General features: G+C 39.4%; 1 protein-coding gene across 1 annotated transcript; it reads left to right on the top strand.

Annotated features, from left to right (window-relative positions):
* On the top strand, nucleotides 1-16698 carry MAT1A (methionine adenosyltransferase 1A). The gene is made up of 9 exons (XM_059476717.1): nucleotides 1-331; nucleotides 6763-6840; nucleotides 7342-7464; nucleotides 9126-9238; nucleotides 10819-10962; nucleotides 11628-11846; nucleotides 14828-15010; nucleotides 15531-15664; nucleotides 15943-16698. Exons 1-9 carry the CDS (start codon nucleotides 238-240, stop codon nucleotides 16043-16045), a joined length of 1191 nt encoding a protein of 396 aa, XP_059332700.1. The 5' UTR covers nucleotides 1-237; the 3' UTR covers nucleotides 16046-16698.
* The last annotated feature ends 55 nt before the right edge of the window (nucleotides 16699-16753 follow it).

The following is a 16753-nucleotide window of genomic DNA, read 5'->3' as shown; positions in this document are numbered from 1 at the left end:
GGGACTGACAGATCAGGCTAGGTAGGGATACAGACTTCAGGCACATGCATACTCCTTGCATGCAGGCACGGATGCAAGCACATGCTGCTTTCACACACTGAAATTCAGGTTAGCCCAAGAGGTAATAAGTGAAGACAGCAATAGTCCTGCTGTTAGAGCCTTCTTGAACAGAAGGCACTGAAGGTAGAGCTCTCCAAGCCCCGTTTGTAGCAGCCCATCAGGAGCAGCATCAGAGCCATGAATGGGCCGGTGGATGGTTTATGTGATTACACGCTTGATGATGAGGGGGCTTTCATGTTCACATCGGAGTCCGTGGGAGAAGGACATCCAGGTAAGAAGCCAGCTCTGCTAAAAGTCTAAAAAGTGTAATATTTTCATTTGAGGTGTTTTAAAAGCCTAAAGAAGAATTTACCTGGTGTTAGTCTTACTAGAGAAGTTATTTGTAACAGTGAGCTTTTTCTACTTTATTTCTACTGGACTTTGTCCATACAGACTGTAGAACTGCTATAACTAGAGTGCTTCCAACAGGAGTTCATGTGCTTTTTGCAGGGTGTGTGTTCAGCTGAGGCAGGCAGTAAGGTTTATGGGTGCTGTTCCTTCCTTTTCATCTAACTTTTTTTCAGTATTCCTGTGGAGACACTGTATCTCTGACAGGCTCAAGTTTCACATATGGGTAAGAATGCATAGCTTGCTTCTCGAGTTCCATATCTTTATGGGCCCTGTGAAACTGTCCTGCACATATGGAGTGGTCTAAGACTCTCACCCATGACAGGAATATCCCTAAGCAGCCTATCTTGGAGCCTTTTTTTAGTGGTCCCAGCAGCTGTACATGGCAAAGCCACCAATTTGCCCCCTGCCTCTCACCCCTTTCCATCATCTGATGCAATATATGGAATTGCTTAAGCAAATAGTGGACAGTTATTTGCTAAACTTTATGTATGGTCAGCAGAGATTAGTTCAATTTTATTGAAAACAAATATTCATCCACCATAAACATACACCTTATGTCAACAGCAACTGTTCCCTCAAGTGAGGCCAGGGGACAATGGGCTATTTGAGGTCCTGAAAAGTGTATTTGTTTTAGAAGCTGATTTGGTGGCCTGTGCTTTTTGCTGTAATAAGGCTTTTCAGGTCTGTATTAATGTATGTGAGTGAATCATAGATGGGTAGGATGATTTTATAGCACAGGATAAAAAGGTCAGCAATGAGAACTTTATGTCTATATTTTGATACTCTTCTAGATTAACTTATTTCTGCAGATCAAATCCATGGCTGATGCAATTGAGTACCTCTCCATCAATGTGAAGGCAACTACATCAGGTTAAACCAGTTGGGGTTCTTTCTGATGTAACACAGTCAGAAAATAACAGCCATATTTGTCCTTGGAACCTATGTCCCATGTCAAATTTATGTATACTTACATCCAGTGTCTGAAGTGCTATGGAGTTTCATGGGAAAAATCACATAATACAGTGTGGTCATTTTACATGGATGATATTATTTCCAAAGACAACTGGTCACGATTTATGCTACTCTAATCATTATTTTTTAATCATCTTGGGGCATAAATAGGCAAGTCTCAGAGCAGAGAGAGTTCAACTGAGTCCCCAGATTCAAGTGAGTCCCTTGGCTTCTTTCCTTTACCAGTCCTCTCTTTATCTCGTTTCTTGTTTTAGCATTTGGCCAACTTTTTAGTTCTTATTCACATTCCCTCCTTTATTTCCAAACCCTCTATTGGGTTTAAGCCCCATGAATATAATTTTTCTCCTGTGCTGAAGTACAAGGCAGGCCCTTGAGAAACACAGTTACCACTTGGATATCCCTGCAGCTTCCCTCGCCTTGCAGAACTTGCTGGGTCTCTGTGTGCTATGAGACACAAAGTACCAACCTGGGATGTTTATTTTAGAGTGAGTGGAAACTGAAATTTACCTGGGTGTTTTCAAGGCTGTAATGCTTTCTTAAACAGCCTACTTCTTCACTTAGGGTACTGAAAACCCCCGTGCCTATGGCAAAGGGAAGGTAGAGATTTTCCAGATCAAAGGAGGACAGGCTGGCAGTAACTCTGGGTTGTCTTGCAAATTCTTTTTCCTGAGCATCAGCATTGGATCTTAATCATCTCAGTGACAGCTCTGGCTCCTGACAGCAAATTGATCACCCCTGCATCTGGCCAAGGCCCCCTTTCCCCTCTGTGGTTTTGCACAAGAGGTGTAGACATGCCATTAGGATTTTATCACCCAGGAAAATCTTGGCTATTTCTTAAAATGAGGCCCAGTGCCTGAGGCTGCAGTTGGGCTTCTGATGTTATCTGTAGCAATAGAATTTTACTGTGAGTTTTGATTTCCTCTGTTTATACAAAATGGATAATTTGCGTGTTCTTGATTATTTCTCTTCCGTATGTGATAGTATAATTTTGCTAGAGGGCATTATGTGCAGTAAAGATCCTGAATCAGATCTTTGTCTGGTGGAAATTTGAATTGTTCTGATTGTATTAGCTGAGTATTGACTGCTTTAATGGAGACCTTCTTAATGCACAAAGCAGGAGAAATAACATGCTTATTTATTTGAGTGTACAGAGAGCTGCCTTGTATCTGTGCAATGCCTAGAGCTGGGTGTCACTGAGAAGTCCAGATTCCACAGAAGCAAGTAATAGCTGTCAATAATTTACCTACAGATATCACCTGTGCTCCCCAAAGACATCACAGAAGACTGTTTATGCCATCTTCTCCCTCCAGATCCTTCAAAATCCCCTGGGCATAACATTTGGGAATTCCTTTCAGATCTTTAATCATTTAGTGGTGTAAATTCCAAACTTTCTGAAGGCTTACACGACTTCCTCCTTTCAATATAATAATAAAAGCACACAGAGGCATGAAAAAAAAAACTTTTTGGTTTTTTGTCTCTATTTTGTCACTGCTCCATTTTCCTACGTCCTGTAGTGTCTGTCATGCTGCACAGGTTTCGTGGTGCTTTGAAAAGCATTGTGTGTTTCTGTGCCCCATAATGTCCAACAGATGTCAAACCACCAAGGAGTAATTCCCTCCCCCAGCTGGAGTGGCTTCAGGTGGAACTGCCTGCAAACTGGCTGCCATTCAGTTTTCCAGAAAGTACTAAGGAATCTCTTTAAAAATATAAGACCAAACATCTTCTAAAAGTACCCTCAGGTTTTCAATCATATTAAAAGCATGTGTTTATCTTGTAGATGTTCACAGGGAAAAAAAAATCATGAAGGAAAAAAACCCAAGAAAATGCAGATCTGTCCAACATGTCTAATATCTAAGATTATATATACTTAATGATATGCATGATCCTTCAGTAAACTGCACTGAATAAGGAGAGCAGCTGTACATGATATTTGGACACTGCTAATATTGCAGTATCGCTGCACTTATCAACTAGCACTCCTCAAGGGTTCTTTTAGATAGGACAAATGTACAGCACAATGCCTGCATTTGAAGTCTTTCTAGTGAAAGTCTTTTGTAGGAAAGCTGATTTTTTGATGAAATGCTTATGATAAGTATCTGCATTTCTTCCATTTATTTTTTTTTACCAGAAAACTAACAATTGCTCTGTTTGCCGTACTTTTAATATAAAAATTCACATTCTAGTTTATTTTTTTTCTGTTGATAGAAATAACATATCATTAAAAATACTGAATTTAATGTTGATGATTATAGGTTTTGAAGAAAACCAACCTTGCAATTTCAAATGTTCAATGTTTATTCTATTTACTACACCATCAAAGCCAGTAGTTTGGCTGTACCACTTTGTTGTATTTTGTGGAGTTTTCTTGAATAAAATTTTCGGGTTTTACTGCTGTTCATAGTTTATTTTTCCTCTGGGTGGTGAGTCTGTGAAACTGAATTCCTATGAAGGTTCTGAGAACTTTTGTTAGGCTCTTATATACTCTAATGTAACAAACTTATGTCTAACTATCTGGAAAACTGTGAAGTTTCTTCTGATTTTCAGAGATCACCTTTGTTGTTGAGCACCTCCTTTACTTCCTGGTATTACAACTGGGATTTTGAGTGGGCTTTGTCATCAGCCTCCCCAGACTCATTTTATGGTTAGCAAGAGCTGTTCCATGGCTTGTTGGCATTTCTGCCATAAGGCTGGGCCTATGGGATGACTGGATTTCACGAAAAGAGTCATGGCTGTCTAATATTTTCCTGCTCAGTCATTTTTGAATATTAATTTTACTGGATGGTAATTCATGACAGGAAAGTAAGCATGGACTGAATTCTGACCTATTAAAGGGTTTTTTAAAGATTTTAGTGTCTCACCAGAGGTGTTTCCTTATGCTTTCTCTGTTTCTAAAAAAGAAGGGAAAATAAAAAGAAAAAAAAATTAATAGACAAACCTCTCACACTTAGCAGATAATAAGAGAAATGGGCCAGCTGAGATGAGAAATTTAAATAACAGAGAGTGCACAAAGCCTGCTAAGCTTTGCTAAAAATAGATTGCCTGGTTTTATTTTACACCAGAGACCTTTACTAATAGACATGCCTTTACTTTAATGCATTAATCAGCCAATCATCCAGCTGGATTTCTCTTTCCTGTCTTGACAGACATATCTGTGTCTGGATTTGGATCTAGTTGCACTAGAACTGCTGGTTGTTGCACCAACAATCAGATATGACATGTATTATCAAACTGATTTGTCTCAGACTATTTTAATGTAAAGGTATGCTCCAAATTATTCTAATCTGTTATTTTAATTTATTAGTGTCTCACATAGAGTCAAAGATCAGAAGAGATCTCTAAAATGTAATCTGATCTGACCTTCATACACAGATAATAATATTTAATGCAAGAGCTCTTCAAACAAGCTAGTAAATGATAGTTGAAATTCATTCATACCTTTTAAAAAGATAATTCTATTTTCATGTAGACATTTGAAGGATAGGGAATCCTACATGCCTCTAGATGGTTTCGCTGGTTCTCACTCTTTTCAGATTCTCCTTTTTGAATCTTTATCTGTCTCTTGATTGATTTCATCCTGTAAGACAGACTTTTCTGATTTAGGGCATTTTTCTCATTCTGTCCTAAACCTTCCCACAGCTTCTTAACACCCTTTTGAGTGTTTTGGCAAGAATGTATATAACATCACAATGAGTGCCATGCAGGGAACTTAGGCATGTGGGACAGAAGCATCTAATGCAGGTGAGACATGCTTCATGTGGAGCAAGGGCAGCAATAAAGATTCTTCACTGAAACTCTGGGAGCTGAAAAAATGACTACAAAGCAGTCCCAGTCGCTACAGTTTGCTACTGGGTATTGGACCATTCTAACCCCAATTGCTCTGTTGTCTCACCCATAATGATTACATAATTACACATTGCAATATGCAATAAATTGCATATTGTTGTCAATATTTCTTGCTTTTATGCTTGAAAATGTGGATATATTTTCTTATAAAATTAAAACTCTGAAGAGAGCAAGCAAAGATACATTTTAATCACTCCTGCCACCTTTGTACCCAGGTTTGCTAAACAAGGTTCAGTTGGACATCTAATTAAATTGCAAGTCTGATTCCCATTTGGTAATAATTGTCCCAAATTTAGTAATCCATGTACAATTCTTGCCAGGCTGAAAGTTCTAACGCAGTCTACATTTGCAAATTGTCTTTTGTGTTCATTCTTTTTGTGTTGAAGTGGTGAGATGGGAGTGAATATGGGAGATAAGAGTGTCAGAATCACATTAGTTCTCCAGTCCTTGATTTGTCCCTCTTAGCTAAATGTACATCTTCTTCACGAAAATAAGTGAGAATTTATTTTGACTTGAGCTTAAGTGTATTAAAAGCCTCTAATGACAGATTCTCCACAAAACATTGCTTTCCAACAGATTGTGTTGCACACAGCAAGGCAGGAGATTAATTTATTTTGCCACACAGCTTGCTAAGTGAAAATCTAAAAGCAATACTAGACCTTTTATTAAAGAACAATAAAATTAAATTATATAAGAATATTTACCATTTTCACATGGAAAACCTTGCTATGGGTGCTGCCCTTTTGTGTCCATTAGATTAGCTAGATTATTTGATTAAGATTCAATATTTGTTTTAAAGATTAGAAAAGAAACAAAGAAAAAGATAAAATATTATTATGAAAAGATTCAGCTTAAACCTCTGTACTTGGTATATGACTAAAAGTTTACCTCAGACAAACTCCATCTGGTAACCCCTTCTTTGCTGCTGTGTGCGTATTCCCTGTGCTGCCTTAGGTGGCTTGCAGGGATTATTAGGAGGTGACATTGCCAGATGGTAGGAAGCAATGATAAAAAGCAACCCAAAACCCAGCCCTCCACTGAGCTGTGCATTATCTCTATTACTCTAGACACTTTCTCAGGCTTTACCACCAGTGTAGGTCAGGTACATTGCACCTTTCTGTTGAGATGATGGAAGTTGTGGTGGAACATCCCCATTCCATTAGAGCACCACTGCTTTGCAGAGCTGGTGGTCCTGGAGAAGGTGAAAGCTGCAAGTAAAACCTCTTAACCTCTCAGGTTATTCTGTGCATTAAACACTTGTTTCACATCTAAGTGCAGAAAACTACAGATGAAGTTCTAGTTAGTTTACACCGGTAGGTAAATGCCCCACTGTGTCTACTGAGTTTGCTGAAAGGATGTTTAACGTGTCTTTCTTTTTAGCTACCTTACATATGCCAGTAATAAGCAATAAAAGAATTCCTTTCTGAAAGTGATGCAAACAGTCCATGTTCTGTATGGAGTGCTGTGGTTTTGAATCACAGCTTTGATGTCTTGCAGATAAAATCTGTGATCAGATCAGCGATGCTGTGCTAGACGCCCACCTCAAACAGGACCCGAATGCCAAGGTTGCTTGTGGTGAGTTGTTTGCTGCTTTGCTTTAAGTCATCAGACAATCACATTCTTTTTTTAGGATGTTTGCAAAGACCTAGCTCGTTTCACCCTCAAAAAATGACATAAGAATTTCAGTTTTCAAAAGGAGAGATGAGAAGAAACAGTAAAAGTTATTGTAAAGATTGAAGAGCAAGCAGGCTGTAGAAGAGGAGCGCCATTGATTTTGTGTGTGGACTGAATTATCCTGGAAGGAACAAGTTTGCATATCACTGAATCATGCCCAGTGTTACGATTTTCCCATTTGTAAATTGGACATATTAGTTTTTTCCTTGCTTTCGGACAGATGGTGAATATGAAAAGAATTTTTTATAGATGGAGTTACAATGCTAAAAATATGGACAGAAAGGATTTATACTGTATACATCCAATAGATCTCTCAAAATCAACATCATCACAAACACAGTTCTTTGTCTTAGTGGCTGGCTTGTTCTGCTACTGTACTCCTGCTCTCATCTCTCTTTTCAGAGACAGTATGCAAGACAGGAATGGTGCTGCTCTGTGGGGAGATCACTTCTCGTGCTATTGTGGATTACCAGCGAGTTGTCCGAGATGCAATTAGACATATTGGCTATGATGATTCAGCTAAAGGTTGGTGGAAAAACTAATGAAATTGTGGAAGAGCAAGCAATAGGCAACTGCAGAGCGGGTCTGTCACCACTTCCATACAGGGGCTTTAACAAGCCTGACACAAAATGAGTATGCTGTGGGAAAGCTGCTTACGTGGTGCTACATGATACATTTTCTGGCTTTACCTCAGTAAGTAAAAACCTTCTGTTAGTTAAAACTGAATTTGGAGTAGGCAGACTATACTTTGAACTGTGGTATTTGGCCACAATAGTTAACTGCAACTTGAACCATAGAACATAGCACTCCTCCAAACTTGCAAGAACTTGACTCTTGGTTTTCATTTGGCAAGCTGGTTGTCGCACCTTGGTGCGAAAGAGAGAGAAGAAACTTAGTTCATTTCATTGAACTTTTGTATTTTTGTACTGCAGGAGCATTTAGAATTCCCAGATGTAAAGGTGGTTGTCACTGCAGGGTGTTTTGTCAGCTCTGAATATCTCCTTTTACACTGAGCAGTGTGTGGTCCATACCTAGATAGTGAGATATGAAAATGATACAAAAGACAAAATGTTCTGTGCACCAGACACATTTCACTTTCTGATTTGCATGTATCTGTTTATACAGTAGAAATATTCCAAGTATTCTGTTACAGTGAGGTGTATCTTTTAAGAGCTTTTGGTTTACAAGTTGTTTTCTGCACTCCTTTGATTGCAATCAAATTTGCAGGAGGTTGTGATGGGAGAATATGACAGCAGCTCAGCTGCAGGTTGCCTGCACTGTCAAACAACAGCAATGCTTCCACAACACAGAGGCAAATCTAGGAAATCATGAATCTCCTTTTAACCCAAGCTGCCAACATTGATGAGGGCAGATTTGGTGACCCAGTAAAAAACAATTTCTAGAACTAAAAAAGAGCCCTAAACCAAGCAATTATGTACAGAAATATAATTTTCTTCTCTACATAGCCTACTGAAAAGAGGGTGAGGAGCATTCAAGTGGATCATATGCATATGGACATGTATATATGTTGTACTGGCTGAACATGAGTTTGGTCAGCAGCTGTCAGTAGCTACTGTACTAGAAAATGTTGGATTTGGAGAGAAGCAAGTTACTATTAATATACCTAGGAACAGGTGGGAAATTTTGTCACAATCTTCTGTAAGTCTTTCAATTTCTTTTTAAAACCTTACTTTTGGTGTTTGAAAGCCATATAAGTTCCCATTTCCAGATTTGTTGTGAGACCTGAATCTGGTGTTTTTCTGTTTGTTGTTCATGCAAAGTGCCATGAGAGATTTAAGTATGGACACTGCTTTGTATGTATTACAAATAATGTGGAGAGAGCAGAGTCTTCACTCACTGAAAAACTCAGCTTCAGGGAATTCATGTACAGGACTTCATTAGTATTCATTTGGGAGAGGCTCATAATCTGAATTGGCTTGGCACAGGGAGTCAGTGCAAGAAAAAATCACAAGTAACAAGCAAGAAAGGCAGCCCTGTATGATCCACCCCATCCAAAAAATGTTTCAAGTGTGGTATTGACAAAAATTTTACAAAAGAATAGCAGTTTGGTTTTGAGTTCTGAATATGATATCCTTCAGAATAAAAATTTTGTCCTCTGGGTCCAGATTACTTTCCTTAATTGTGACAGAAAAAGTTAATTCACTGCTATTATTTTTTCCTAATAGGCTTTGACTACAAGACTTGTAATGTTTTAGTGGCACTGGAACAGCAGTCACCTGATATTGCCCAAGGTGTTCATCTACACAGGAATGAAGAGGATGTTGGTGCTGGAGATCAGGTACACATAGCATCACATCTAAAACATCAAAGCTGTTTCAATGGAAAAAGTTTACTCCATATTAATGCCCTCTTTTTTATGCCAAAAGCCATGTCAAAGTATTTCCACACTTTCCTTTACCCCAGAATAAACCCATAATTTTATTAAAACAGTTGGAGGTTCCTTGAGGGCAGACTTTTGTCTGGTGTTATTTTAGCACTCCAGGCAAATCAGTAGAGCCCTGGCAGTTTGTAGTAGCTAAGGAGGTTCTCTTTAGAACTCAGCAAAGGTTTTTTTGCTGTATTTAATGTTTTTATTGTATAGTTTTAGGCTCATCAGACCATTCATCTTGCAGTCAGACTCGCCATATAATATGGAATAAACAAAGGATCTTTTCACATTCAAGGAGCTGTTGAGCAGCAAAACATTAGGTGATGTTTCACCTGCCCTTGGCATTAGTACAATAAAAACCAGAGTACATTTAATTCTCACTTATTCCCAGAGGCAGCTCTTGTAATAGGTGCTCCATGTAATTAAGGCTGTCCAAACTGAGTTTCTCTGAGCTAAAGAATGCATGTAGATATTTATGGTGTGTTCTCAAGACAGAGATACTAGCATAAAAACTGCATAATGTGACTGATGCCATATGAGTTAATTCAACATTTACTAGTTATCATTAGAAGTAATATCTAGTTTATATGAGTGTTGTTTTTATATGAGTGTTGTTGAGATCTGTAAGTGCAAGTATCAGAGATCAGGAGCCAAGCTAATATTGTTAAAAAGTCCCTTGAGGACTAAATTAAAATTATTTTCTGCGGTCATGGGAACATAATACTACATAAGATGAAGAGATTTGACTTTTTTTGACACTTTGATGGCCTCACTTTCCATTTCATCCAAGTGCCTTCCTGTCTTTTTTTCCCCCTTTTTCCCCCCCACAACATACACTGCATGAAGAAAAAGAAAATGCTGCTAATTCTATTTAGCAAACAATAATCTGATGCAGGGAACATGACAGAATAATAAAATTAATATATAACAGTATGAATATAATATATAACAGTAGAAGCTGTGACTCTAAGCATGTGGCATTGAAAAATCTGAGGCAGGTGCCTTAAACTGTTTGAAGGGTATGTCCTTCATGGAGTGCTCACACCCCATTCCACTGAAATTTCAGATGTGAGCTGCAGAAAGTATAAGTGTGTCTGTATTCATACATAAAAGCCTCTGGAACATTTCCAGGGTACTGAAAACATCTTCCCCATGACAGAATAGTCCTAAAATATTTTCTACAATGGATTTTTTTTTTTTTCTGTGAAAGAACCTATTGGTTTTTTTGCAGATATGTCTTCATTTTTGTTGAGGTTTCTAGCTCAACATGTAAGCCTTCAGGCTAGTGAAAAATTCTAGGAACATGGGAGCTTCTCATTACACTATAACATGTTGGAGCCTGATCTGAGTTTTGGCTTCTTGCACTGTGATGTAAAACAGCAGAAAATAAACCTGGAGGATGCTGCTGACTCTTTGCTTCAGATGAAATCTCATTGCCTTTGATTGTGGTGCCTTTAGCAGTGATTGAATTATGTTCTCTCCTCCTGCAGGGTTTGATGTTTGGCTATGCAACAGATGAGACAGAGGAATGCATGCCCCTGACAATTATTCTTGCTCACAAGCTGAACGCCAGGTTAGCAGAGCTGAGGCGCAGTGGGGAGCTCCCTTGGCTGAGGCCCGACTCTAAGACACAGGTAAACACTGCAGGGGATTGTCCACAACGTTGGAAACCAGCACCCTTTCTTTCCAGAAATACTGAAGGTTCTTTGAAAACAGCAGGTGATGTGTTTCAGCCTATCAGGATTAGTACAAAGAGCAGATAAAGCTTTTCTACTGCTTGTGACATTGACTCTTGGCTGTTGGAAAATGGTTAACTTGTCTCAGAGCACTCCACCAGCATCCTGCCACTGAAGGGACATTTAACCCTTCAGAACTAAAGTGGTTTTTGCTTGTTGGAAAAGGGACATTCAAAGGATTTATTTGAATTTAGGGGTTCAGGCTGACATGAAGATGCACTAAGAACATAAATTTCTGAGGCCTGAGAGTTTTGAAGGAAACCACACCTGAAAGACATATTTTGGATGATTTCCTAGAGAATCAATGGGTTCTTATTGAGTTGGATTTTTTCTATTTTTTTTCTTTTATTTTTTTTTTCTTTAGCATAGCAAAAATTCAGTGAGGAAATAGGATATAAGCTTGATTTTTTATACCTTGGCATCACTGTGAGCGGTGATCACTCTAACATCAGTCCTGACATTTCGCTACAGTTTTTGGGATAGCCTGGGTGACATTTGACGGGTGCCACTAACACATTTACAGCAGCTCTGTTGTTTGTTCCCTCTGTGCCTGTGTCCCCCAGGTGACAGTCCAGTACATCCAGAAGAACGGGGCAGTGATCCCTGTGCGTGTTCACACCATCGTGATCTCGGTGCAGCACGACGAGGGCATTTCCCTGGAGAACATGCGCAGGACCCTCAAGGAACGCGTCATCCAGGTCGTCGTCCCTGCCAAATACTTGGATGACAAAACTGTTTATCACCTTCAGCCCAGCGGACGTTTTGTTATTGGAGGGCCTCAGGTTTGTGTTGTGTTATTTTGGTGGTCTTATGAGGTTGCCTTTCACTGTATGTGTGTCTTCAATGCTCAGGTTTTAGCCTCTCTGTCCCAGGGTAAGGAGCAAGCTGCCCAGTGGAAGAGTTTTCCTGCAGCTGGGTGTGGGAGAAGGGCTCAGGGTTTCACATGTCCTATCCCAAAGTAACCTTTGAGGGCCTGGTGATACTGTACACGTGTTGTGACCAGGCAGGCAAGTCTGCATTCAAACTTCCATTGCATGAAGAGTGTAGAGCCCAGTTCTGAATTTTCTCAAACCCTCTGGGAGCCAGCACTGAGTGAGACCTGCAGTCCTTCCTCATGGGAAGCACTTCTTACAGAGAGATGGACAAGAGATGCTTTACCTCTCTTGCTGTGAAACTGCTTTTCAGATCTGCATAGCTCTCACTGTTCTGTCTGACACCAGTAAGAGCAGAAGGTGTTCATCTTCATTCCTGAAAATCAGCCCAAATAAGGCTTCTTCTGGTGAGAAAAATAAATGTTCCTTTTACTTTTAGGCAGTGCAGGAGATGGGATTTATAATTTGATCCTGTTCTCACCAAAGTCAGGAAGAACTTCCACTATGTGTAGGATCAGCAGTTCTGAGATTAAGTCTTTGAAAACAAATTTACCATTATTAATGTTTTAATCTTCAGATGCCTTCAGAAATATCACAACAAAACTTCAAAACTCCTTCCTGAAATTAGGTTCAATTTTAAAACCAATCCAAGTAGACAGTGTTTTCCCTTTGTTTTACAAATTCATTCACTTACCAGAATTTTCTAGAATTATTTCTAAGGCACTCTTTTTTATATTAGTGCCATGTAACAGGTAGGAAGATGTTGAGACTTCTCATTATAATTATTGATTCTACAAAAAAAATGTATTTTTATGCAGCTGAATGGGTTGTATCACTGTAATTTTGTGTATCATTGATATCCTAGACTATGCACAAAAGGAGAGTCAAACTTGAGCTGTAACTTGGAGTGAATGAACCAAGTCATCAATCATAGCTACATAGAAAAGAAGGCTACGCACAGGAAAATTTTTATGTGTGCAATGAAGTGCACCCATTAAAAATGTAAATCTTTCAGATGTGTACTGAACTGCATCCGTTTTAAAATGTACTGTAGTTACAAGTGATATGCCAGCCAGGTATCCCTTGCTACTCTTGTGCTGGAGCTGTGTTGCATTTGTTTGCACATACAAACTGAGAAAAGTCACAGTGTCCTTTTACAGCTGTTTAAACTTGGGCTGAGTTTACTCAGTATGGGTCAATCTGCCTATGTGTCCATGACCTTCCAACTGCTATCATCGCTTGTGCAATTTACAATGGCATTGCAGCATAGAAATAACTATTTCTCCTCTTGACTTTGCCAGCTTTAGCTTTCTGCTTATTTCTCAGAAGAGCTTTACTCAGTTTTATTTTTAACAAAGCTAGCTGCAGGAGGCTGTCTTACCTCCAGCTCAATTCATCCAAGGAAAATACAGATATTTCACTTGGGATTTTTGTCTCATGTTTTTGAATGTGGTGGGACCTTGAATTCTGGCTATGGCAAAATGAGTAGGTTTGCTGCTGTCATCATTTTCCTATCAGCAGTACCTGCTGGTGTGATGAGGAAAGACCTTACAGCTCATCACAACGATGACTTCCCCACACTTTACAAGTGCATTTCAGCACCTCTGAAACAAGGGGTGGGGTTTTTTTTGCCTTTCACATGTCCATTTATTCTTCCTCTCACTCAGTTCTGCAGTCAAGTCATGGTGGCATGCAAGTTGTTCTCATTGCAACTGTCTGCACCATCAAAAATTGAGGCTTGAGGCAAGCAGAAAAACCCAAGAACAGGATCCTTTAATGCATGCTCAGCTATCCAAAATCCAGATTCATGTCTCAGTGCTCTCTTAGCAGAATGGAAAAAACAGTGCCAAAAGTTCACTTCTGTGTGTATGCAGTCTTTCTAAGAAAAACCTTGACTCCCCACTTGTGTTTGCCATGCAAACATTCCAGCAGTTGAATTTTAGTGACATGATGTTCTGAGGCAAAGAATTTCAAATCTGCCTGCACAGGTGGCAGCAGAATTTAAAATGTGAACATGTTTTCTTTCACACCAGAAAGCTTAAAGATTTGGTAAATTGCAGGGGTCAGATAGTCTGGTGCTGATCAGCTAACCCAGATCAAATGAAAATATGAAGCACTTGTGAGGAGCAGTCAGGATAGCTGTAGGCCACGAGAATATTATCTGTGCTTCTTTATTTAGTATTTTAGAATATTCATCTATAAGTATCTGTTCTTAGAAATAAGTAATCCTTTCTCGATTACCTATGACTGCCTAGTACTCCATACACATTGTGCACGGTTCAAATTAGACTACAAATATTTTGGGGTAGGAAATGCAGTTTTTAGTCCATATATGACACTCTCTGATACTGCAATGCTGGGTGCCACTGTCTCTGTGACCATCTATAAGGTACCACTGACATACATTTGACTGCAAATAAAAAAAGAATCTACTATTTAATATTCACACAATTTGTGATTTTGACTAAAAGATACAAAATTTTTTTCATATTCTAAGCCGTGTGAAATCTCTCAATAGTTCCTTTATGGCATGCAGTTTTAGCAAAATTCCATACTAGGTTTGGACGCTTAGTAATTTCTAAACCGATGGTAATTTCTAAACCAAAGCTTCCATATTTCCAATTAAAACAGGCAGGGCATGCTGCAATTATCTGGGTGCAAGCCTGTTGGCTTGATTAACCAAACAAATTTGTGAATGGCTTATCTTGAGAACCTGGCTTTAAAGAACAGCTACAGCCAGTGTTGTACCTTGGTGCGACCAGCTCATTCCTTCAGCCACCCCCAGCAATGCCCGTGAGGGGCAGTACACATTGCTGCAGCTCTCTGAGGGCGTGCATAGCCTTGTTTGGGAGTGAGTGGGTGTGACATGGAGCCCTTGTGTCCCTGCTCAGGGTGACGCCGGTGTCACGGGCAGGAAGATCATCGTGGACACGTACGGCGGCTGGGGCGCGCACGGCGGCGGGGCCTTCTCGGGCAAGGACTACACCAAGGTGGACAGGTCGGCCGCCTACGCCGCCCGCTGGGTGGCCAAGTCCCTGGTGAAAGCTGGGCTCTGCCGCCGTGTCCTGGTCCAGGTATGCTTTGCCGAGGGTGTTGCTGCTCTCAAACCATTTTCCCTCTCTAGATTCTCTTTGAATGCCCGTGGTACGAGCCACCGTAGTAGAAGTGGTGTTGGTGATGGTTTTGTGGAGAAAGGAAGACTCGATGCTTTGTTCAAGCCCACTGTAACGTCACTAATAACCAGTTGGCTTCTTGAAACTGGAACTTTGCATTTAGCTTTTTGGCTATTTTTTGGCTACTTTTTGGTTATTTTATTGGCTATTTTTCTAGATATTTGTTGAGCCCTCAACCCTTTGACACTCAGTCATTGAAATGAGCATGAGGTGACTGGATAAAGAGGGGGAAAGTAATCCAGAGGCCTCTCATTTTCAAAGTCTTCTTTTTTCTACAAATACAGATAGTGCAAATATGAGAAGTGAAGGAGGAGCCTAAGTTTTCATAAGATGATTCATAAATTAATGCTTTCTTCTGCTGCCCACTGTTGCCCCAAGGTGCTGTGTTTATTGGCTGACTAAGGCACCTTTTTTCCCACAGGTTTCTTATGCCATTGGGGTTGCTCATCCACTGTCTATTTCACTGTTCACTTATGGAACTTCCCAAAAAACAGAGAAAGAGCTGCTGGACATTGTGCACAAAAACTTTGATCTTCGGCCTGGAGTCATTGTCAGGTAAAGAAACACACAGAAAGGAAAATATCCCAGTAGTTGCATCCAATAAACAATTTCTTGCAAAATCTTCAGCTGTTACTGAAGGCCTTGTATAGTATATGGAAGTCAAATAAGGCAGCTCTTGCATTCCAAGAACTTTAAGTTACTTTGCTCTGATAAAAAGGTATCTTTTGGTTTACCAAAGGAATTTAAAATTATTTCATCTTTTCCGTTTAATAGTAGTTATCATGAAGTATCTTAATATGAAAATTTTTTCCTTCTTTTTATTATACACACAGGGATCTGGATTTGAAAAAGCCCATTTACCAGAAGACTGCATGCTATGGTCACTTTGGAAGACAGGAATTCTCATGGGAAGTGCCTAAAAAACTTGTGTTTTGACATAAGTGACATGTCACCTTTTGAAACCAGAAAGGAAGACACTAATGATGAGGATGCCTCTGAAAATCAAATTTGACAGCTTTATATTCAACATAAGGAATTTTAGATTTTAAAAGGAAAGAAAGAAAAGGTTATTTTCTTGGGAATTGATTTTTTTTTAACCCGCAGTGTCTTTCATTACCTAAGATATAATGGACAGGGTCTGTTTTTTTAATCAGCATAAGACAGCAAAATACAGTTTAATTGCTGCTCTGTTGGTTCTTTGGATAAAGACAAAGTGTGACTCAGGTACTCAAACCAAAAGCTGAACCTCAAACCTTTGATGGGCAAAGGTGAAGATGACTTTCCCAACTCTGACTAAGGATCAGCAGATCTGTTGCTTCTGATTAGACAATGGGAAATTCTGGGGTCCAATTTCCTTACTGGAGTTAGCAATGTGTACAGCTGGGGGCTGCTTTCATGGGAGAAGGCTGAATAGCATCTTACAGTATCTTTGCCTCTTTTATAAAAGATGTTAACATATGTGTAATATTTAAATCACCTTCAGTGCATATGTGCTGTTACTGTTGCATTTCAATCACTGTGTTTTTGAAACATAAGCGCTCTCCTACAACACAACAATCATAGAATAAAAAGCTTTTTCTTACCATGTATGTAAAGGTGTATCTTTTTCTATGTTGCCTTTTTTTTTTTTTTTTAATGCTGCTG

This window comes from Ammospiza nelsoni, chromosome 8, assembly GCF_027579445.1.
Source record: "Ammospiza nelsoni isolate bAmmNel1 chromosome 8, bAmmNel1.pri, whole genome shotgun sequence".
NCBI classification, from domain to species: domain Eukaryota; kingdom Metazoa; phylum Chordata; class Aves; order Passeriformes; family Passerellidae; genus Ammospiza; species Ammospiza nelsoni.
The sequence above is the reverse complement of the archived record's forward strand: the minus strand, read 5'-3'. Positions and strand labels throughout refer to the sequence as shown.